Below are 24,169 nucleotides of genomic sequence, written 5' to 3'. Positions count from 1 at the left end.
ATTGCTCGTGTACAGACTGGAGTTTCTGATGGCAAAGCCAACCATCAGAGGTTTCCCTCATACGCAGCAGGTTGAGAAGGGCGCATAAGAGCATTGTCTTTCCAAGAAAGGAAGAAAAGTTAAGAAACAGTGGGGAAAAGTATCCTGTCCTGGTCTGGCCATCTTGGGGAAGCTGTCTCCTTCAGCTGTCACCTGTTTCAATTCCTGGAAATCTTGGCTTCCAGTCATCGGTTGCTGTGCAGGTCCAATGAGCGTTTGGTGCTTTCTTTAGATGTGATATATGGATCCAAGGCTCTGTCCCCTGGATCTCAGCAGTATGCGGATTGGTTAACAACAGTTGGTAAGGGCCCTTCCAGCAAAATTGGACTTCAATTAAAAATTTTTTAAATTATTTTATTTTTTGGATGTGCCACATAGCATGTGGGATCTTAGTTCCCTGATCAGGGATCAAAGTGAAGGGAGAGTGAAAGTCATTCAGTCGTACCTGACTCTTTGCGACCCCATGGACTATACAGCACATGGAATTCTCCAGGCCAAAATAACTACAGTGGGTAGCATTTCCCTTCACCAGGGGATCTTTCCAACCCAGTGATTGAACCCAGGTCTCCCGCATTGCAGGTGGATTCTTTACCAGCTGAGCCACAAGGGAAGCTCAAGGATACTGGAGTGGGTAGCCTATCCCTTTTCCAGTGGATCTTCCCAACCCAGGAATCAAAACGAGGTCTCCTGCATCACAGGCAGATTCTTTACCAACGGATCTATCAGAGAAGCCCAACCAGGGATCAAACCTGCACCCACTGCCTTGAAAGCACTGAGTCTTAACCACTGGATCACCAGGGAAGTCCCCAAGGGATGTCTTTGAAGATGTCTTTTCTAAGAGATGCAGTCTCTAGGTTGTAAGAGATGATACCGAAGACCTTTGTCTCCAGAGAGCATGCTGTGAAAAAGATTGTTCAACTAAATCATAGTTATTTTCAATAGGAAAAATTAGGTCTTTAAAATAATAAAGTATATTCCTATGTGCTCCGTTGTGTCCAACTCTTTGCAACCCCATGGACTGTAGCCCACCAAGTTCCTCTGTCCTTGGAATTTTCCAGGTGAGAATACTGGAATGGGTTGCCATTTCCTACTCCAGGGTATCTTCCCAACCCAAGGATCAAACCCGAGTCTGTTGTGTCTCCTGCACCAGCAGGCAGATTCTTTACCACTGCACCATCTGGAAGTCCCTAAAATAACTGAATATATATCCTCTTATTAGCTATAGATCAAAAGAAGCAGGAGCTAGGAGCATTGGGCATCTGTGATTATCTCAAAGGGTGAGAGTTTATGGGTTGCAAAAGGGATACATAGACCTAAGATTTAGAAGGACAAATGACAATGACTTTGGGCAGGATATTTGAAGAGTCTCTACAAATTTTTGCCTTTAGAGTTAATGGTGCCATTCATGCATTTGACTGGCCCTGGGGATTTTGGCTGGTAAGCACAGTAAATGTGTTGTAGAACTGGCCAGCCAGCACAGACTTGTCCAAGCACCTGGCTGAAGTGAATTCCCTGGTCACTATGACGTTTGAGGTGGGGCTTGCTAGGGGAAAGTGAAAGTGTTAGTAGTTCAGCTGTGTCCAACTCTATGAGACCCCATGGACTGTAGCTCACCAGGCTCCTCTGTTCGTGGAATTCTCCAGGCAAGAATACTGGAGTGGGTAGCCATTCCTTTCTTCAGGGGATCTTCTTGACCCAGGGATCGAACCCAGGTCTCCCACATTACTGGCAGATTCTTTACTGCCTGAGCCACCAGGGAAGCCCTTTCTAATAGAATCTTAGCCCCAGAAGAGATAGTGGCCTATCTACAGGGAAAGCTTCAGTTCAGTGAGAAAACATGCGACTGTTGCCAAAACATATTTATATCCTTGAGTTGAGGAAGCTGGAGGAAATCCATTTGCCGAAACTCAAACACTCTACTGGGTGATTTAAAATGTTCTGGGTGGCACAGATAGGTTTTCCAGGTTTGTGTTTTGGGTGGGCGTGGCCAATAAAGTAGGTACTTTTAGTGGGTTTATTAATATTTTCCCAATATTGACTCATAAAGTTTGTAATTTTATCAGTAGATCAGTGATTCAATGCATATACAGTATGGTTGACCCTTGAGCAATGCAGGGTTTAGGGCAACAGGTCCCCCTGCAGCTGTATAACTTACAGTCAGCCCTCTGTATTCAAGATTCTACATCAGCCAAATACGGATAGTGTAGTACAGTAGTATATATTTATTGAAAAAAATCCCAGTATAAGTGGACCCTTGCCGTTCAAGGACTGTGTTGTTCAAGGGTCAACTGTAGTCAGTAATGGGAATTTTATAGTCTCTGGCAGGACTGGATCATCATTTGGTCCAAACCAGAGCTTTTTCTTTTTACCGAACCAACAGTAACTAGAGTTCCAATATTGTTTTTCCTTTTCTGGGGCCAGTTGTTGGGTATCTCTAGCTAATCTGTCTAGATTATCATTTGGGGGAACATCTTTTTAGAGCATGATAGAGGTTTGGTTGTTGGTTTCTGTGAGAGTAGAGAATTTTTAGTGCAGATATCAATGAGGTGGTTCCCTTTAGCTTCCAGAGAGTCAAGTTTAAAATGCTCAGAAGTTTAGTAGTAGCCAGAGTGGCTGGTAGAAGCATAGCATCTAATAAATCTTGAGTATATGGGACATTTAAAATTTTATCCCCATTAGATGTAAGGAAATCTCACTACTTCCATAACATTCCAAAGTCATGGGCTACTCCAAAGGAGTATCTACTGTCTATATAAATATTAATATATGTGGTTTTGCCCATGGCTGAAATATAGGATTGAGTAAGCATGTCATTCAGTCTGTAGTACTGAGGTAACCAAAGGAAAAGACACTGTTCTGATAACTTCAAAAGAGGTTACAATCGCATACCCAGCACAATATTTACCATTTTCATCTTTTAAATAAGAACCATCAGTAAGCCATGAAAAATCAACATCTGTTAAAGGGGTTTCTTGCAAGTCATATGGGGAGTCAAGAAATGGTCTATTAAGGACTTCCCTGGTGCTGCAGTGGTTGAGACTTCACACTTCAGTGAAGGGGGCATGGATCCCTGGTCAGGCAACTGAGATCCCACATGCCATGTGGCATGGCCAAAAAGAGAGAGAGAGAGAGAGGTGGTCTGTTGAAGTTAAATAGTCGTGAGGAGTTTTGTACACAGAGGATGAAGAAAGGGTGGCAAGATTAGGCTTATTAAAGTGAGCAAGAGTAATATGGGGTGTGGTCAACAGGAGAATTTCATAGGGAGTAAGATGTCTGGCTGACAGATGTTGGGTATGGTTGGAATTCAGAAGGACTTTCAACAGTGTGAGGAACAAAGATAGTCAGAGAGGAACTCATGACTCTTTCTTGGTGGCCTTTACTGAAAGGGCAGTGGAAGGAATGGCTCAGAAGCAAGGGGTACCACAGGGTCCAGCTGTTGACTGTGATACCCTGTAGGTGATGGCCATCTCCATGTTTCTAAATAAGTACCCTGAGGGCATTTCCTTCTTTTCCACAGACTCTGAGGAAAAAGGAGAGTTGATCATTAAAGTGTCCACGGGCTTCCCTGGTAGCTCAGAGGGTAAAGTGTCTGCCTGCAATGCGGGAGACCTGGGTTCGATCCCTGGGTCGGGAAGATTCCCCTGGAGAAGGAAATGGCAACCCACTCCAGTACTCTTGCTTGGAGAATCCCATGGACGGAGGAGCCTGGTGGGCTGCAGTCCATGGGGTCGCAAAGAGTTGGACATGACTGAGCGACTTCACTCACTCACTCACTCACTCACTCACTCACTCAAGGGCAGAGAGATTCATTAAGCTTTCTCTCAATGTTTTAAAACCTAGATCGTCCTGATCTTCCCAAATAATAGGATCAGGATAGAAACACTGGCAGACTTTTATTTTCTTGGTTCTCCAAAATGTGACTGCAGCCATGAAATTAAAAGACGCTTGCTTCTTGGAAGAAAAGCAATGACAAACCTAGACAGCATATTAAAAAGCTGAGACATTACTTTGCCTACAAAGGCCCATATAGTCAAAGCTATGGTTTAACCAGTAGTCATGTATGGATGTGAGAGTTAGACAATAAAAAAGGCTGAGCACCAAAGAACTGATGCCTTTAAACTGTGGTGTTGGAGAAGACTCTTGAGAGTCCCTTGGACAGCAAGGAGATCAAACCAGTCAATCCTAAAGGAAATCAGCCCTGAATATTCATTGCAAGGACTGATGCTGAAGCCCCAATACTTAGGCCACCTAATGCAAAGAACTGACTTATTGGAAAAGGCCCTGATGCTGGGAAAGATTGAAGGCAGGAAGAGATGGGGACAAAAGAGGATGAGATGGTTGGATGGCATCTCCAACTCCATGAACATGAGTTTGAGCAAGCTCCGGGAGATGGTGTGGAGAAGGCAATGGCAACCCACTCCAGTACTCTCGCCTGGAAAATCCCATGGATGGAGGGGCCTGGTAGGCTGCAGTGCATGGGGTCACTTAGAGTCAGACAAGACTGAGTGACTTCACTTTCACTTTTCCTTTCATGCACTGGAGAAGGAAATGGCAACCCACTCCAGTGTTCTTGCCTGGAGAATCCCAGGGACAGGGGAGCCTGGTGGGCTGCCATTTATGGGATCACACAGAGTCGGACACGACTGAAGTGACTTAGCAGCAGCAGCAGCAGCTGGGAGATGGTGATGAACAGGGAAGCCTGGCGTGCTGCAGTCCATGGGGTCACAAAGAGTCGGACACAACTGAGCAATTGAACTGTAGTGTTTTCCAACAAGATTTATATAGATAGATAGGCTGAACCATGAGAGAAAAATTTGGAACCCTGTTATGACAGTAGCCAGCTAACCCAAGAAAGCTTCACAATTGAGATTTAGTTTGGGGATTTGGGAGATTCAGGATGCCATGGAGTTTTTCTGGATCTTTGTGTAGTCCTTGTTCTGAAATCAGATGTCTGAAAAGCACATGTTTAAGAAAAATTTATTAATTTGGCTGCGTCAGGTCTTAGTTGCAGCACGTGGGTTCTTCTGTTGCAGCACACAAGACTCTCTAGTTGTGGCTCAGAGGCTTCAGTAGTTCCATCATGTGGGCTCTCTAATTGTGGCAGAAGGGCTCCAGAGTGTGCAGTCTCAGTAGTTGAGGTGTGTGGGCTTAGTTGCTCTGTAGCATCTTAGTTCTCCCAGCAGGGATCAAACTTACATCCCCAGCATTGCAAGGTGAGTTCTTAACCACTGGACCACCAGGGAAGTCCCTTAAAAAAGCAAACTTGAGTTAGAACAAACTTCACCTTCTCCTTGGAGACCCTGTGTCTCTTTGAGGCTAAAGGCTTTGACAGGTGGATGCTGTCTTTCTGTGAGGAGTCCTGTGAGGGGAGCAGCGAAGCAAGTCATGTACGTGTTACAATAGGTTAGAGCCTCTAGAGAGCAGCCGCTCAGTCGTGTCCGACTCTTTGCGACCCTGTGGACTGTAGCCTACCAGGCACCTCCATCCAGGGGATTCTCCAGGCAAGAATACTGGAGTGGGTTGCCATTTCCTTCTCCAGAGGATCTTCCCAACCAAGGGATCGAACCCAGGTCTCCCGCATTGGAGGCAGATGCTTTAACCTCTGAGCCACTAGGGAAGGTCTAGAGAGCATTATATCATCTAAATAAAAATAAGCCTTTAGGATTTGTGAGAAATCAGGACTTTTAGTTAAATCTTAAATTACTGTTCAGATGTATTGTTGTCATTTCCAGTTAAAGGCAAAGAGATATTGATGGGCCTTATCCCTGGGGATGCTAAAAAAGATTAGAAAGACTGATGCTGAAGCTGAAGCTCCAATGCTTTAGCCACCTGATTCGAGAAGTCGACTCACTGGAAAAGACCCTGATGCTGGGAAAGATTGAGGGCAGGAGGAGAAGGGGGTGACAGAGGATGAGATGGTTGGATGGCATCATCAACTCAATGAACATGAGTCTGAGCAAACTCTGAGAGATAATGAAGAACAGGCAAGCCTGGCATGCTGCAGTCCACGGGGTTGCAAAGAGTCAGACACGACAGCGACTGACCAACAAACGACAACAACAAAAATCACTCACAGTGAAAAGCTTGCTTTCAGTAAGAATGGGAGCTGGTAAGGTGTGAGGGCTGGGAACAACAAGGTGAAGAGGGATGACAATATTGTTTACAGTGTGGAGGTCTTGCATGTATCTCTATGGCCACTGGGTTTCCTGATGGGTAACTGTTTGCAGGACTAATACAAGGGATTATAACCCCCTGGGCCTTATAATCCTCTGTGGTTGGTCTGATTCCCTGTAAGCCCTCCTTATTTGTAGGGTATTCATTAGTTCTGGGGTGAGGCTTTGAGAAATCCATTTGGATTTTTTTAGTCATCCCTTTATTTTATTTTTTAAGTATAGTTGATTTATAACATATGAGTTTTAGGTGTACAACAATAGTGATTCACAATTTTTAAAATTTATATGTTATTTGTAGTTATTATAAAATAGTGGCTACATTCTCCGTGTTGTATTAATACAGTATTTGTGTTTGTGCTCCGTCGCTCAGTCGTGTCTGACTCTTTGTGACCCCATGGACTGTAGCCCACCAGGCTCCTCTGTCCATGAAATTTTCTAGGCAAGAATACTGGAATGGGTTGCCATTTCCTTCTCCAGGGGATCTTTTGGACCCAGGAATCAAACCAAAGTCTCTGGTGTCTCCTGCATTGGCAGGTGGATTCTTTACCACTGTGCCACCTGGGAAACCCCTATACAATATTTCTTTGTAACTTATTTTATACAGTGTGTGGGGAGGTTAGCTGATTTACTAAATTAACCAACTCCAGTATGAACATAGTTTCTCATGTTATTCTAGTTCTCTTTGCCAAAAGACAGAGGTCTCAGTTTAGTTCATTAATAAATCCAGAGTTAAAAGCCACATGTGTGGACTCAACATCCATGGGGAGACCAGAATTTTTCTTAAATGTAATCTGGAATCAACAATAATATTCATGTACAGGTTCATTGCCATCTCTAGGCATCAGCTAACCCTGGGAGGGGCAATCCCTATCTGGTCAAGCAAAGCCCCAAAATGTCAAGTATCAATTACAGAAACTAGAAAATGTTTCAATATACAATATTTTTTCTTCTTCCAAATTGAGGTTAGATTATATATATATAGCATGTTGTGTTTTCCATATAACATGAAATATGAACATCTTTTCATGACAGGAGATATTGATCTACATTTTTTAAATGACTACATAGTATTCTCCTGTATATACAATAAATTTAACCATTCTACAATGTATGAACTTGTAAATTGTTTCCAGTTTTTCATGATCAAGAACAATATGGTAGCAAAAATCCTTATCACTTTTTATGTGGGCGTGTAGCTTTATAAGATACTTCAAAGTGGGATTTCTGGACCAAAGGGTTTACAGTTTACAAATTTGTAATTTAATAAGTTAAATACATAATTTAGTAAATCTCAATTAAAATTTAATCTAGTTTAATTTCAAAAAAGTAAAACAATTCATATTTCCACCAGTATTGTAATGGAGAGGGCTCTTTTTCTCATACTCTCAATAATATAGGATTTTACCCATCTTTTAACTTTTAGTCAATTTAGGGAAAATATTTTAACTGTCAACCACTAACGAAAAGTGAACCTATGTGAAAAGAGAATTTAAGGCAGAAAGGATTTGAAAGGGTAGAGTGATATTTTGTTTTGATAAGTTACCTTCTACCAAGAAAATAGCCATAAACCTTCAGTATTATAAAATTTCCAATGTCAATGTCATGGTTCAAACTAATATTTAATTATAGAGTTTCAAAACATATAATGCAAAGATTCAGATATGCAAAGATAAATTTCTCAACCTGTACTTATCATAGAAATCTTTAAAATATTTCTTTCAAAGATGCACAGATCTGGAAGAATAAATAAGGATAAAGAGGACAACATAATTAACAAGTTTGACCTACTAAATACAGGTAAGTAAACAGTATAATTTTTCTTTCTTTTACAAATTCCCATGGAATATTTAGTGCCTATTAGCACACACAGAAGCATCTTAGATTTATTGAAAAAGTAAGTTTTCTGGGAATAATGATTGATATTTTAACATATGAATAGTTTAGGTTATAACCTTTGGGGAAAGTGTCTGTAGTAGGAATAAGCAAAAAAAGACAGGATATTCCAATCAGGTTTTGCAAACAGAGAAAAGCCAGCTACTAGGAAGAAAGCCTTGGCCTGCTGCATGGCTCCAGCTGGGACGCCTTGAGCTCTGGAGCCCCCAGGCCCATCTGTCTTGTCAGCACTCTTCTATTTCTAGGTTAAGGAGCTCAGCCTTCTCAGATGTGGCTTGAGAAACATAGCCTCCTAATCCAGGATTTAAGAAGACTTAGAAGTGAGGAGGAGGCAGGGGTGAGCAGCAGAGAACAGTCTTCAGGGGTTGGCCCTGAGTGTGAGCGAGACACCCCAACTGAGCAGCCTCCTCCTTCAAATCCTCCCATAGGCCTGATCTGACTGAGATCAAGGGCCACATATTGCCAGGAGGCAGGGAGCCCTGGATGCTTGGCCAGGGCTGTGGATGTCTTCACTTGCTTTCAGGGGGCAGACATGCCAGACTAGGCCTGCACCCGATTTATCGGACTCTAGATCTGGAAGAAGTCTGATCAGCCTGGGATCACTGAGTCAACTTTGAAGATAAGATGGGGACCATATCTTTGTGTTAAAGAGGTTTCTGCCTCGTTGTGACTCATAGTAAAAAACACCAAAGAAGGTAAGAACTTTCTTTCTAGCCTGATATACAGAAATGGTTGAGACCACGAGGGCAAAAAACTTCCATTTCACATGGGAAATAGATGCAGGTTTGGCCTGGGGAGAGAGTCAGAGCAGGCCCCTTTGTTTGCTGTGTGTGTTTCGAGGTCTTCAAGTCCTAGATGATGAATCTTCCATTTCTTGGGTTTACTTAGTGGGCAGATAAAGAATCACCTACATTTCAGGGAAAAAAAAAAGATAATGCTGGACTTCCCTGGTGGTCCAGTGGTTAAGACTTTGCGCTGCCATTGCAGAGGGAACAGGTTCAATCCCTGGTCAGGGAACTAAGATCCCACATGGTGTGGCAAAAAAAAAGATAATGTCAGCTATAGATGATACTAAGTTAGATCCTAGAAGGCAAGGACTCTTACCCGTGCAGTGTAAACATGCCAGTTACCCGAGAAGGTGGCTCAGCTGGGGAATCACCAGAGAGGCATCTTTTAGTCATTTACTGAATGATGCTGCTTTAACAGTCTGAGGCCACATCAAGCTCATTTTTCATCTTTGATCTTACAGTTTTCACTGTTTCAGATTTTGCCCTGAGAATGGTTTTACTTCTTTCTATTCTGTGCACTTCCAAAACCCTAACATTTTAGTATACAGCATGGCTCTATAGGCAAGTAACCAATGATGAAGCAAGCTGTGACTCATTGGTGGAGTCAATTATTATTGAAGTCCCTTCCAGCTCTAGAACTACAGGTATCTAGGTGTATTTTGATTGGTTTGGTCATAATGGCTTCTCACTTTACCTCATGACATCCCTTATATCTGGGAACCATTTTGAAGATTAAAAAGATATACTGCTTTTTTTCTTTATTTCTTTATTGTTAACCAACATAAGCTAGGGGAACCTTTCATTTTGATATGCAAGGGGTAAAGATAACAACTCTTTGACCATCCTTGATATAATAACCTTCAAAAATAAAGTTGAATGGGATAAAAGTAAGGGAGGGGAAAAATATAGAAGTCAAATCTACTCTTGATATTTAGTCAGTACATCTCACAATGCTTCCTGTAGAAGAGCTAGAGAAAGTTTCATCTATGTGGTATAAAAATAAACCTGGCATAAAATTTATTCAATGACTTTTTAATGACTCTCCACTCTGTCTCAGGTACTGTGCTATAAATCCTGGAGACAAAAATGATCTATTTGTTAACATACAGTCTTTGCTCTCAAGGAACTCACAGTCTCATGATAAAGACACAAAATAGAAAACTATAATATGGTGTTATAGTGATGAAAATGTTGACAAAAATTCAATTAATTATCAAGAAAATATTCTTTTTTTATTTGAGCCGAAGTGAGGATTACAACCCAGGAAGCAAATTCTCAGAAAGCTCTGAGTACTGTTCTGCCTCTTGAAGGCACAGTCATATATATTTTGGAGACAAAGGATCATACATACATCAAAATGGCTAATTGGATTCTTGGCAAGGACTGATCGTCAATTCTGCTAACTGCTAAGTCACTTCAGTTGTGTCCAACTCTGTGCAACCCCATAGACGGCAGCTTACCAGGCTCCCCTGTCCCTGGGATTCTCCAGGCAAGAACACTGGAGTGGGTTGCCATTTCCTTCTCCAAGGCATGAAAGTGAAAAGTGAAAGTGAAGTCACTCAGTCGTGTCTGACTCTTAGCGACCCCATGGACTGCAGCCTACCAGGCTCCTCCGTCCATGGGATTTTCCAGGCAAGAGTACTGGAATGGGGAGCCATTGCCTTCTCTGGATAGTCAATTCTAGGTTGTCTAATAGGACTTTGACAATTTTACCCTGTATGTACATTGTGCATACCCATTGTTTAATGCTGACCTGTAAATATAATCAATAGTTTCAAGTCATTTAGACATCATTGATTTAGTTGGAGTTTTGAATATACATTGAGAGGCACAAGAGATTATTGCTCTATGAATGACACAGAGCCCAGCCAATATAGATAGCCAACAACAATAGCGAAGTCAGAAGCAAAGATTTAAGCTGTGATTCCTCAGGGCTTACTCATTTACCCAGAATTTCATTTAGACTAGAAAGGAGATTGTTCAATGAAGAAATCTGATTTTATATGTGAGTCAGTAGATAGTTAAATTGGCAGACTAATCTGGTATTGTGCTTTTAGTCTGAATTATAGAACAAGTTTCCCATTACAAAACAGTCTTAAAAATCAAGAGGCATTTGATTTTGCAACATCACTTTCCCATTATAGAAACTTCAGAATTGAGTAAATTAATCAAATGTAGTAAACAAATATGGTATATGCTAAAAGGGAAACATTTTATAGATTAGAAGAACATCTGAGGTCAGTGAAAAGAATTATGAGGGGCCTGTTGTTGTTTGGTCACTAATTTGTGTCCGACTCTTTGCAACCCCATTGATTACAGCACGCCAAAAATTAAAAAAAAATTTTATATCAGCCTTTTATTGACCAAGGAATTTGATGATAGATCTAACCATTAGTTAAATTGTTTCCAGTGACTATACTTTGTGACAACTTTAAATAATTTTCCTTCCATCTGGATAGGAAAGATAGGATTTCCTTTCATCTCATCTTTTCCTTCCAAAACGATGCGTAGAAATAAAACAGTAACTTTAACTTTTAGTAGAGAGTTAGAAGGCAATGGCACCCCACTCTAGTACTCTTGCCTGGAAAATCCCATGGACGGAAGAGCCTGGTAGGCTGCAGTCCATGGGGTTGCTAAGAGTCAGACATGACTGAGTGACTTCACTTTCACTTTTCACTTTCATGCATTGGAGAAGGAAATGGCAGCCACTCCATTGTTCTTGCCTGGAGAATCCCAGGGATGGAGGAGCCTGGTGGGCTGCCATCTATGGGGTCGCACAGAGTTGGACATGACTGAAGCGACTGAGCAGCAGCAGCAGATATTTGGTAAACAGTCAGCTGAACTGGTAAGGTCTTACAAGCCTGGTCCAGATGCTTGGGTTAGCTGTCTACTACTGTTATCATCTTCTTCTCATCCTAGGCTTGGTGATTCTTGAATTAGTTGAAGTCAGATGCTAGAAACAGGCTCGAAGTCCATTTGGGTGGAGGGGCCTTTTTAAAATGAGGGATGTGAAGGAATTCCCTCACCTTCCAGTGGTTAAGATTCAGTGCTTTCACTGCTTGGGCATGGGTTTGATCCCTGGTTGGAGAACTAAGATCCTGTAAGCCACACAGTGCAACAAAAATAAATAAAATGAGAGCTGTGAATCCATTAATGTCTAGCTGCATATGGATTAGTTAATAATACCTGAAAAGGTTCTTGCCATCATGGCTACAAAGGATCTTTAATTTTGTGTCCTTTCCAATAAACAAAACCTTTATGTTGTAATCCATGATCCTTAAGGTTTTCATATCCTAGAAGCTTGCTGTAAAAAGAGTTGGTTGCCATTTTTTAAGTGTCTCAATAAGGCTCTGTAAATAATGTAATAATATTTCTTTTCAACTGCTATGGGTGAAAGTTTCCAAAAATACTGGTTTTTCCATAAAATCATTTTCTCAGATGCCCAGTGGGTTAAAGAATGTACATGTTGGAGTAATAGCAAATGTGCTTCAGTAGACACTATAAGGTTTTTTTGGGGAGGGGCATTTTATCAGGTCTAAACCATATTTGTGTGATGGAGTTAATTTTCCCTTTTTGGTGCTATATGGTATCTGTTTCTTTTCTTTCATGGTAGATTCCTGAGCCTGTAGAAAAATATCTTATTTCCTTTGCAGGGTTAATAGAGAGCAGTGAACATTCTCCAGGCTGGGCAGAACCAGTGTTTAAAGTTGCTTCTTTGACTATAGTATCAGCAAACTGATTTGCTTTAGCTTCCACAGTGTCAGATTCGGAATGCCGTGGTGTTTTCATAATGGCTCACTGTTTTGGCGGTTGTATAAGAATGAACAACTCTGCGACCTGTTTTCCATTTTTGCGGGGGAGTTGGGGGTTCAGCCTGGGTTAAGGCAATTAGTTCAGCTTGTTGTGCTCACTTTCTTTCTGATCAATAAGAGCTCTTAGTTATGTCCATTGTGGGCGTTATTGCATAACCAGCTCAGTCATGTCCTGGTCACCCCTTAAGTAGGATCCATTTGTAAATCAAGAAGATCAGCCTATCAATAGAATCTTCTAAGTCATTTCTGGGAGCAAAAAGATAATCTGTTAACAAAACGCAGTTTAGTTGTTTTCTTCCTATAGTACTGGAAACAAAACTGTAAGGTTAAGGTTATTATATAGACTCAAGATAGTATCAGGTGCAGAAAACAATACTTCATAAGAAGTTAGGTGGCATACAGAATGGTGCTAAATGTGGTGAGAGTTTAGAACAGACTCAACTGAGTGTGGCACATCACTCGTTAAAGGAGACCCCATTACTATTTCTTCAGTGTCCTTATATAAGAGAGCCCCTGCTGAAATAGCCCACATACAAGGTGGAAGTCCTTTTACTACAGAGTCCAAATTAGTTTTGGAGCGTAAAAGCAAGTCATCTACAAGCATTTTTGTGGAAGTATCAGAGTGGGACAGTAGCTATCTGTAAGTGACAAAAGGCTTTAAAAGCATCATTAAAGACCTGATTATAATGCAGTCATCAAGGAAATTTGGCTATTTCTGTGACATTTGAAATTTTAAGATAATAACCAGAATTATGACTGACAACATACCAGGACACTTCAAATTTTAGGAACTTCCTATAATTTCTAGAACATTTATATTAATAATGTTTACCCATAGAATATAACTTAACAAGGTTTATTGTTACTCATTTGACAATGTTTTCCATGTAATTTAGCAGACCAAATAAACTTGATTAGTTTAATATCTCTCTTTGAGATATTCAGGGGGTCCTTTGAAGGATCTCACAGTCAGTAAGAGGTCAAAAAAACTTCCTTTAGAATTTGAGAAAGTTTGTCAAAGATATCAAAAGGTTTTAAATGTTTGACAAGTAGGATCATAAGTTACTATGAACAATGCTTATTCACTTAACCAAAATGATGGTAAAAGATTTCAAAGGCACGTGCAGAAAGTTACTGGTAAATAAATTTCACAATCTGTTATTAAAAGCAGATTAGCATTCAAGAAAATCTAGAGAAGAAACAAATTCTAGTTTTATCCTATTAAAAATAATCTAGAGAAAAAATGATCTAGACATTCACTGAATTTTCATCATTTAACTTATTAGACCTCTAAAGTTCCAAGTTGCCAAAAATATGGAGAAACTGTTTTTAGGTAGACATACCATAAAACATAATTGTTCTTAAATAGTTTACTCAAAAGTTTTTAATCTCATTTATCTCTTTCATTACTTGTGAAAATATCATCAGGCCATTAATTTTCTTGTTGACAGATTTTATAACATAGATAAATAAGCTTATTGGCTTTCAGTAAACCTATGTACAATGAAAGTATTGTATTTAATGTTGTTATACCTAACTTTACAGTGAAAGCCACCCAGTCGTGTCTGACTCTTTGCGACCGCATGGACTATACAGTCCATGGAATTCTCCAGGCCAGAATACTGGAGTGGGTAGCCTTTTCCTTCTCCAGGGGATCTTCCCAACCCAGGGATCAAATCTAGTCTCCCACATTGTAGGCAGATTCTTTATCAGCTGAGCCACAAGGGAAGCCCACTCAACTCTAAAGACATGTCTATATTAATTAAACTATCAGTTTAAACTTGCTTTTTTTTTCATCAAAGATTAATCCTAGATCACATGATTCTTTAAAATTTTGAGTGAGTCTGTTACATTTAGAAATATTTGATTTGTAAGCACTTACTTCTAAATCAATTAAATAAAGCTCTTTTACAAATTAATTTTAATAGCACCATCCAGAGATAGGGATGTATTATATTTATAACATATATACAATCATATGTATATCCAGATAGACACAGACAGAGTCTGATGCTTTTTTGCTTGATTTTTAAAAAGCTTCTCCCGCCTCTTTTTTTCCCCTTTTAGTTTTAAATTCTACTTTTTGAGCCAAGGCTGTAGTTATAGGCAATGTGGGCTGTGTTTACATTTCAAGGACATGATAAGAGTTATAACTTTAAGCTTTCTTCTAGGAATAATTTTGTTCTCTTAGGGTCAGAATTTTGAAAAGATGTTTTATCAAGGAGGCTTTCTCTATAGTTTTGGAATGTCAAGAGTCCCATCCTGGCCATTTAAGAGTTAAATGTAAGCAGTGACTTTGTTCTAATTGTCCAGGAAGCCAGCTGGGGTTCTAGGAGTGACTGCCCATCTGAAGCTGTTCAGCCTCTGAAGCATGGTTTCTCATTATTCATTTGGTAGCCTATTTCAGATATAATCTGAACAACTGAGGGCAGTGTGATGGATCGAATGTGTGCTGCTTCTGACTCCCTAAGGAGTTACCCTTGGGTCTGTTCGACTCTCTTACAAGTCTGGGTTTCTCCCTCCAACAGCCTGAAACTGCTGTGGGTGCTCAGAGCACTGGGTGATCAGCCTTATTGTGCCCTTGGTGAGCAGAATTTCCTTGACGATTGTAGTGGGATGTCCTATAGGACCAGTATGAGTCATGAGAGTTGATTCTCAGATCCTTCTGCCAGCTTCTCAGTCACCTGAAGACACATTATGGCTAGAAGAAGTCAAGTCCCTTTTCTTCAGAGCTGAGCGGGTTCAGTCTTTCATTTCACCAGCAAACAATTTGTTCAGACCATATGAACATACTCTTTCCAACTTAAGCCAAATTGTTAAAGAGGACAGCCAACCCAGTTTACTCCAAGTTCCTCCTAGGTGCGTGCCTGCCTGGGAATTTCCACTTAGGCCCCTGCCTAGGAAATAGACCAGTATCGCCTTAGGATTCCAAGTCCCAAGAGAAACAGCTTGAATAAAATTCAGGACATCATTTAAAGCAATGATGTCTGGCTATCGGGAGAACTCATCAAAAACACCTGAGGAATACTAAGAAGAGGACAAGGCTTAATGGGTCCATGCTGGTACCAAGCGCTGGTTCAAGGTAGACTCCAGATGTCAGCTGCTGGGTGTCTCTGAAGCTTGCTGGCTACCCCTAGAAAATGTCAAGGAAAATTCAGTTATCAAGGTAAGAAGAAAAAAAAATCATTTTATTTGAGCCAAACTGAGGAGTATAAACCAGGAAGCAGCTTTTCCGAAAGCTCTAAGGACTTGCTCCACTTGTTAGAAGTCAAAGGCATGGTTATATCCATTTTAGAAACAAAGAATCATACATCAAAATGACATATTGATATTTTACATAAAGTTCAGCAAGAATACATAGTCCAGGTAAACACAAGGATACATAGTCCAGGTAAACACAAGGATACATAGTCCAGGTAAGCACGTGGTGCAAAGCGAGCTGGGAAAGAGTGCTATTTATTTAAGAAGTTACACTGTACTAAGACAGAAAAAATACCACTCTTGACGGTTCAGCGGGCACTCCCACCTCCCAGAAGAGGTCTGGTTCTTGTGGAGGCACACTCCACAGCAGAGAGAGGAGGAGACCCAAACCAACACAGAGAGAAGTTTGTATTCAATTTTTGTTGTCCTGTCTTAAAATGTAAATTACATTGCATCAGAGATGTGACTAGGACATGCAGGAGTTCAGAGGAAGGGCATGTCAAACTTGCTTCTTTAAGGAAGATGATGCCTGAAGTGCATCTTTACTCATTACTTAAGAAATGAGTAAAGTTAGTCAAGGGTCAGCTAGGAAGAACATACTCAGTAAAGGCAAAAACATCCTAGGGGACTTCTCTGGTGGTCCAGTGGCTAAGACTTTGCACTCTTAAAGCAGGGAGACTGGATTCGATCCTGGTCAGGGAACTAGATGCCACGTGTCAGAATTAAAGAACCCACTTGCCGCAACTTAAAAAAAAGCTTCTCCCTGAAAGAAAAAAAAACAACAAACATTCTAGGTAAGAGCTGTGTTGAAGAAAGGAGAAAAGGAGAAGGCTTTGGGGAAGATGAGTTGTATTTGTGTTGCATGGAGTCTGAGGCACCCCAAAGTTTAGCAGGAAGCTGGGTTTGCAGGGCTGAAGTTTAGATTTAGTCTGAGATGGAGATTTAAGAGGGAGGGAGTAATAGTTGAAAATGTGAGTTGATTCAGTTATGTAGGAAGCATATATAGAGTGAGAAAGCAGACAGCTGAGAGTAGAATACAAATAAAATTGACATTCAAGGGATGGATAGAGGAAAATGAGCTCAAGAAGGAGAGAAAACAAATAAAATGAAATAAAATTCATATTTTATGGCAACACAAGAAAAAATTCAACATAAAACATTTTTGCTGCCCTTGACCTCCTTTCTGCCCCACTGTGCATTGTATATCTGCAGTATGCATCAGCTAGACCTCCCCCATTAACAGGAATGCCTGCTCGACCAAAAGAACAACATTCTCCTAGCACCAACAAGACGACTCCTTAAAGATAGCATTCCTTCTTGAATCTGTAAGGGGCCACATGACCAACCACTCTACACTTGCAGGTCTAGATTGTGTAAACTGTTGATAATACATCATTTGGTGTACAGCCCTCTGTCTCAAAAAAAAAAAAAAACTTATATAACAGTGCCTTGATTTCTCACCAGTGGAACAGTTCTCAGAGCTTTCTGAGGTGCTCTTCCCCAGTTATACTCCTCAAATTTGGCTCAAATAAAATTTTCCAATTCTTTCTTAGAGTGGCTGATTAGTTTTTTGTCAAAATACAAAAGTGTAGACTCATGGAGACCCATGAAGTAAAATTTAAATCAAGGCACGACTTATGATTTGCTGTTCTGGCAAAGTCAGGGCTGACAAGATGAAGCACTGGGGACATCAGCAAAAAATGTTTTGATCAATAGTGGGGATGAAAAATATGATGTTAAGAGGAATTAAGGAGAAGATAAGTGGTCTGCTCGGGAGAAGTCTGGATGAGAAGGAAATAGAGGTCGGGTTATAGCTGGAGGGATAGAGGAGGTCAAAGGATGGTGATGATGAACTGCTCTGAGATGAGACTTCAGCATGTTTTTAGACTGAAAAGGAGACACAAGTAGGAAGGCTGAAGACATGGGAGAGAGATGAGATAACGCAGGGAGGGAGTTTTCAGGGGAAGGACATCTCATGTGCTGGGGAGGTGTGGAGGAAGGTGCTATCACATGATAACTTTATATATATTTTTATGATATGGGAGACAAGGCTCATAGGTAGTTTGCTCTACCTGAACTAATATTCTACCCAAATCTCCCTGTTGCAGGTTCCCTCTTCCTTTTGTCAGCAGACAATTCACTGTCCCTTGGACCTGCTATCTGTGTCCTGCAGAAACATCACACTTAAGTTATGGGAAGCGGCACCTCAACCCAACACCATTTTGCTTTCCAGAATGCAGAGAAAGGTATGTGCTTCCTACCTTCAGCCTAACTGTGGGGACCTCAGTGGAAGCCTACATTGCACAGGGAGGGGCTTCTTAGGGTGGACAGGAAATCATTATATTGCTCCTCATGCTGACTCTTGAAAATCAGCTTCTCCTCCTTGTGACATGACCACAGGATACTCAGCTGAATATCTTAGGACTTGATGAACTATATTTAATAGAATTAAAATTTACTCAAGGAGTCAGTGTTGTCCATTGGGGTTTACCCCAAACTCCACCTTTACAAGTGAAAGAAATAAGATTGGGCAAAAGGAGATGAAAGAGCATTCCAGGGAGAGGGTAACAAGGTCATGAAGTAGGCAAAAAGAAAGGCATTTTCAAGGAACTGAATGGTTGACGTGAATGAGATGGAGAATGGCATGGCATGAGGCTGCGGAGCTGTGCAGAGCCCAGATCACTCAGGAGCAGGTAGGATTTAAACTTCATTCTAAAGGCTTGAAGAACCATTGTAGAATTCAAAACATACATAAAAGACTCTTCTGGCTTCTATGAAGAAGGGATTGTGTCAGGGATTGGAGTGGGTGGTGGAAGAGTAGAAGGAAGAACAATTTAGAAGCTAAAGATCCGTATAGTCAAAGCTGTGGTTTTTCCAATAGTCATATATGGATGTGAGAGTTGAACCATAAAGAAAGCTGCTGCTGCTACTGCTAAGTCACTTCAGTCGTGTCCGACTCTGTGCGACCCCATAGACGGCAGCCCACCAGGCTCCCCGTCCCTGGGATTCTCCAGGCAAGAACGCTGGAGTGGCTTGCCATTTCCTTCTCCAATGCATGAAAGTGAAAAGTGAAAGTGAAGTCGCTCAGTTGTGTCCGACCCTTAGCATGGACTGCAGCCTACCAGACTTCTCCATCCATGGGATTTCCCAGGCAAGAGTACTGGAGTGGGGTGCCACTGAGCACCAAAGAATTGACGCTTTCAAACTGTGGTGCTAGAGAAGACACTTGAGAGTCCCTTGGACAGCAAGGAGATCGAGGCAATCAATCCTAAAGGAAATCAACCCTGAATATTCATTGGAAGGACTGATGCTGAAGCTGAAACTCCAATACTTTGGCCACCTGATGCAAAGAGCTGACTCGATGGAAAAGACCCCAATGCTGGGAAAGATAGAAGGCAGGAGGCGAAGGGGGCAACAAAGGACAGATGTTGGGTAGCATCACCAACTCAACGGACATGAGTTTGAGCAAGCTGCAGGATATGGTGAAGGAAAGGGAAGCCTGGCATACTGCAGGGGTCACAAAGAGTTGGACACAACTGAGTGAACAACAACAAAAGTCATCTAAGCAAGAGATGATAATGCCACGGTCCAGAGTTGGTGGCTATAGCGATGGGAGAGAAGAGGATGAATTCCCACAATACTCAGGAGGTGGAATGGACAGGGTCCACCTGATTACACGTGTGGGGTTGGGGAGAGGATGAATCAAGATTTATGTCCGGGGTACTTCCCGGTGGTCCAGTGATTAAGAATCCCCCTGCCAATGCAGCCTGGAGAAGGGAATGGCAACCCACTCCAGTAGTCTTGCCTGAAGAATCCCATGGACAGAGGAGCCTGGAGGGCTATAGTCCATGGGGTCACAAAAGAGTTGGACACGACTGAGCAACTACACTTTTTTCTTCTTTCTGCCAATGCAGGGGATGTAGCTTTGATCCCTGGTTGAGGAACTAGGATCCCACGTGCTACAGGGCAGCTAAGCCTGTGCACTGCAATGAAGATCCAACACAGCAGTCAAAAAAACAAACAAGCAAAAAAAAAAAAAAATTGAACAACAAAATAAAGTATTAGCAAAGAAAAAACTGACGTCCAGGTTTCTAGATACCTGTCCTGTGCTTAGTCATGTCCAACTCTTTGCAGACCATGGACTGTGGCCTACCAGGCTCCCATGTCCATGGAATTTTCCAGGCAAGAATACTGGAGTAAGTTGCCATTTCCTACTCCAGGGATCAAACCCACGTCTCTTTCTCTTGGGTCTCCTGCATTGGCAGGCGGATCCTTTACCACTGAGCTACCTGGGAAATCCAGCCTACCTGGGTAGGTGATAATGCCAATTTCTGACATAAAATTAATGGAGAAGAACCAAGTTCAAGTAGAATGAAAGTGATGATTTATACACATTGGGTTTGAGGTGCCCATGTAACGTGCAGGTGAAAGTGCTTAGTAGACAGTTGCATATTCAGATCTGGTTTTTGGAGACGTCAGTGGAGATCCATGCCTTTGGAAGGCATCAGAGTATGGGTGATTGTTGAAGCCATGGGGGTCACTGAAGTAGCCTAGAGTGAGAGTAAAGACAGAGCAGTGAAGGATTCTAGTACTTAAGCAACAGGTCAAAGAGAATGAGGCAACCAAAGATGTAGAAGGAAGCAAGGGAAATGATGATCGCACCTTGTTTCTATGGGGCTTCCCAGGTGACTCAGCTGGTAATAAATCCGCCTGCAATTTGGGAGACCTGGGTTCGATCCCTGGGTTAGGAACATCCCCTGGAGAAGGGAATGGCTACCCACTCCAGTATTCTGTCCTGAAGAATTCCATGGGCTCTATAGTCCATGGGCTCACAAAGAGTCAGACATGACTGAGCGACTTTCACTTGTTACTATGAGCTTAAGTATCTTTATAAACTCATGGCCTCCCTTCTAGTTTGGCAACACATCCCAGGCTCATCTTGCATATTTTTGTCTCCAGATTAGAAATCACTATTTATCCAGGGTTTGGGGTATTCGCTACCAGGTTGGTCATTACTTCTTATACTTTTTCAATGAACAAATCTGGAAAATGTGCATTATTTTAATGGATAATTTATACTTAGGATCACAGTAATTTTACCTAACAACTTTGACATTCTATCTCCTTGCTCTTTATTAATAATGATACCAGTATGGTATTATTTACTTTGTCCTACAGTATATAAATCAGTATCAGAAATACAATAACAGTACTATTACAACAATATGATAACTGAAAACTCCTTAAGACTTCTTTGTAGTTCTTTTTTGCCCATTGAGTATATCCACTTAGGCATATGCAATTCCTGAATTTTCAAGTCATTTGAAAGAACTCCTTTCCACATGGTTATGCCACCAGTGCGTACAAGGTTAGATTTGCTTGTTTAACGTTTGCTTTTTAAACACTGATTTTTTGTTTTGATTTAAATTTGTTTTATAATTTTATAAAACATGTCTACAACTCACATTCCAATTATCTGGTGCTGCATAATAAACGGCCTCAAAACTTAGTGGCTTAAGACAACCATTTTATTCAGCTCGTGATTTTGTGGGTCAGGAATTTGCCAAGGGCCCAGCTTGATGGTTTGCCTGTGACCCTCAGGACAGCTACAGCTGGAGGTTCAGCTTCCGGGATGGTTCTTCACCTGGACCTCTGTCTCCCCAGGTGGTTGCCGGTCCTCAGTGTGGAGTTTTCGCAGCCAGATGTGTCTGTAACTTTTCCCATAAGATGCGCTCTGCACAAGGCTGAGGAAGGGAAACCCAAGCATCTTAAATTGCACTGTAGGGAACAGAGGATGGAGTGGAGGTCCTTAGACTACGCTGTGCCTCACAGCGCCCATCTCAGTGAAGGGTAACCCAGGTTCTAGATGGAGGCTTGGGAGAGCGAACACAGAGGTACTACCTGCTTTCCCTACCCTGAGCAGCCGAAGCGGAGCGGAGTACAAGTCTAGTCGGCAGCATTTGCCTTAAAACACCTGAGGCAAGGAGTTAGCAAACAACATTTTCACGGAAACTTGGTGGCCATGATGCTCCTCAGTGTTGCTCACACTTCAGCACAAGTGAGGATGATGCATGGAGCTTGTTAACCCTGCAGATTCCTGGGTTCCATGTCAGAGTCATGGTGAGGAGCAGATGTCTGTGTGTTTGCCCTGAATTCCTAAAGAGTTACTTTAGGTAAGGACCACTTACTCTGGATGTTGCATTCGCTATTCTGAATGGGGATTTACATAATTTAGTCTTTGTTGCTTATTATTTTGTGAGTGCCTTTGGAACATACTTGGTGTATGGCATTTTTTTCCTCACAGAAAATCAAATTCAGCTTTGCTTAAATTCCTCTCAAGGTTCTCTTTTCCCACTTACTATTGGATCTCTTCTTAGGGATATCAGCAGGAATTCCAAGAGCTCTCTAATGCCAGCTAAATATATTAAATCAATCGCTCTGCTTTTCACGAGGTTGACCTGAATGAACCTGCCAGGTTTCCTTTGTAATCCAGCTTTATCCACAAAGGCTCCATTCATCCCCTGGGGCACTTTCAGGCCCAGGAGTTTAAGGAGGGTCTAGTCACTCAGGTGGACAGCTGTCCTCTTCTCTGGCAGCAGTAGTTGACTGCAGGTCCTAAAGCTCAAAGGAAGAATGAAACCTCCTCAAGCCATCCTGCAGTACATGAGCACCCAGCACAGGTCTTAAGTCCACAGACTGCCCTTCAGACTGGACAGTCAGCAGCATCCTGGATGTGAGGTGATGGGGGTACAAGCCACAGGGATAGAGTGAATATGGGGACAGCAAGCGCTGACCGCCAACTGACATGATAGTATGTAGTGATGCACGTGTGTCTGTTTATCCCCCCCACTCATCATCTAGCTTGTCTTCTTTCCTAGATGAGGACTCTGAGCCCAAAAAAGTTGATCGGACCGAGGCTACATAGCTGGTCAGGGCATTTCCAGGCTCAGAACCAGACTCCTGACATCCCGTCTATTGTTGTGTTAGTCGCTCAGTTGTGTCCAGCTCTTTGCAATCCCATGGACTGTAGCCCGCCAGACTCCTCTGTCCATGGGGATTCTCCAGGCAAGAATACTGGAGTGGGTGCCCATGCCCTTCTCAGGGGATCTTCCCAACCCAAGGATCAAACCCGGGTCTCCTGCATTGCAGGCAGATTCTTTACCATCTGAGCCACCTGGTATCAAAATATCCTCCCACCCTGTGACCCCTGCATCATCCCACCCCATTTTTTTTTGCATTTGAATGTATTTATTTTATACAGTATTTATTGTAAATAAATGTATTTTTTTATTTTATACAGTTTTCAAAGGTGAATTTCCATTTACAGTTATTGTAGAATTTTGGCTATATTCCCTGTGTCATACAGTATATCCTTGCAGCTTATTATATACCTAATAGTTTGTACCTCATACTCCCCACCTCTGTATTGCCCCTCCCCACTTACGTCTCCCACTGGCAACCACTAGATCTGTGAGTTGTTCTCTAGATCTGCAAGTTTGCTCCCTTTTTGTTATATTCCCTAGTTTGTTGTATTCTTTAGATTCCACATGTGTGATATCATACAGTATCTGCCTCTTTGACTTACTGCATTTAGCATTATGCCCTCCAAGTCCATCCAAGTTGCGCGCGCGCGCGCGCGCACACACACACACACACACACACACACACACACACAGCAAAACTTCATTCTCTGTTAACGGCTGAGTAATATCTGCATCTTCCCACTCTTCAAGTATACTGCAACCTTGCAGCCTCCCCAGTTTACATGTCCTTCTCAGAATCCGAGCTTTCCACCTCTACATGTATAAATGTTTTCATCAAACAGTGGGAATTCCAATAACCCTCCAGTGATATGAGTATAACTAACAGGTAAGACTGGAGGAGGGATGGGGGCTGGAAGGGGGACTCGGGCTCCCTGGCCATCAGTGGGGCAAATCCTTCCTATTTGATGGCAAAATGTAGTGCTTCCCCCCATCTTGCCCCCCGCCACCCTCAGCTCCCCGCTAGGCCCCAGGAGTCCCGTCTCACAAACTGGCTTTTCATCTGTGTCACAGCCTTCAGGGCAGCGGCCCTGATCCAGAGGTGGTACCGACGCTACGTGGCCCGCCTGGAGATGAGGCGGCGCTGCACCTGGAGCATCTTCCAGTCCATCGAGTACGCTGGGCAGCAAGACCAAGTCAAGGTGTGCCGGGATGTGGGACGGGACCACTCCAGCTCTGCCCCCCAGCCCCCGGGGCAGCAAGCCCCAGGGGCCTGGAAGGAT

The 24,169-nt window shown here is 42.1% G+C and overlaps 1 protein-coding gene and 1 non-coding gene across 3 annotated transcripts in view; both read left to right on the top strand.

The window, feature by feature from the left end:
• The window catches only part of PPEF2 (protein phosphatase with EF-hand domain 2), a 57,982-nt gene that overhangs the window by 3,242 nt on the left and 30,571 nt on the right, over window positions 1-24,169 (top strand). The window contains exons 2-4 of one of the 2 annotated variants that reach the window (XM_060417249.1): window positions 7,937-8,009; window positions 18,015-18,152; window positions 23,961-24,088. In XM_060417249.1, the coding sequence (XP_060273232.1) occupies window positions 18,098-18,152; window positions 23,961-24,088 (183 nt within the window). In that variant the 5' untranslated portion in view covers window positions 7,937-8,009; window positions 18,015-18,097. Of the gene's footprint in view, window positions 1-7,936; window positions 8,010-11,714; window positions 24,089-24,169 lie in introns of those variants that run through there. The other variant, XM_027970759.3, reaches the window with a different exon arrangement.
• Window positions 9,050-9,122, top strand: TRNAG-GCC (transfer RNA glycine (anticodon GCC)). Its single transcript has one exon. It is a non-coding gene; the product is annotated as a tRNA-Gly (tRNA).

The sequence above is a fragment of the Ovis aries genome, chromosome 6 (genome assembly GCF_016772045.2).
Source record: "Ovis aries strain OAR_USU_Benz2616 breed Rambouillet chromosome 6, ARS-UI_Ramb_v3.0, whole genome shotgun sequence".
Lineage (NCBI taxonomy): Eukaryota > Metazoa > Chordata > Mammalia > Artiodactyla > Bovidae > Ovis > Ovis aries.
The sequence above is the reverse complement of the archived record's forward strand: the minus strand, read 5'-3'. Positions and strand labels throughout refer to the sequence as shown.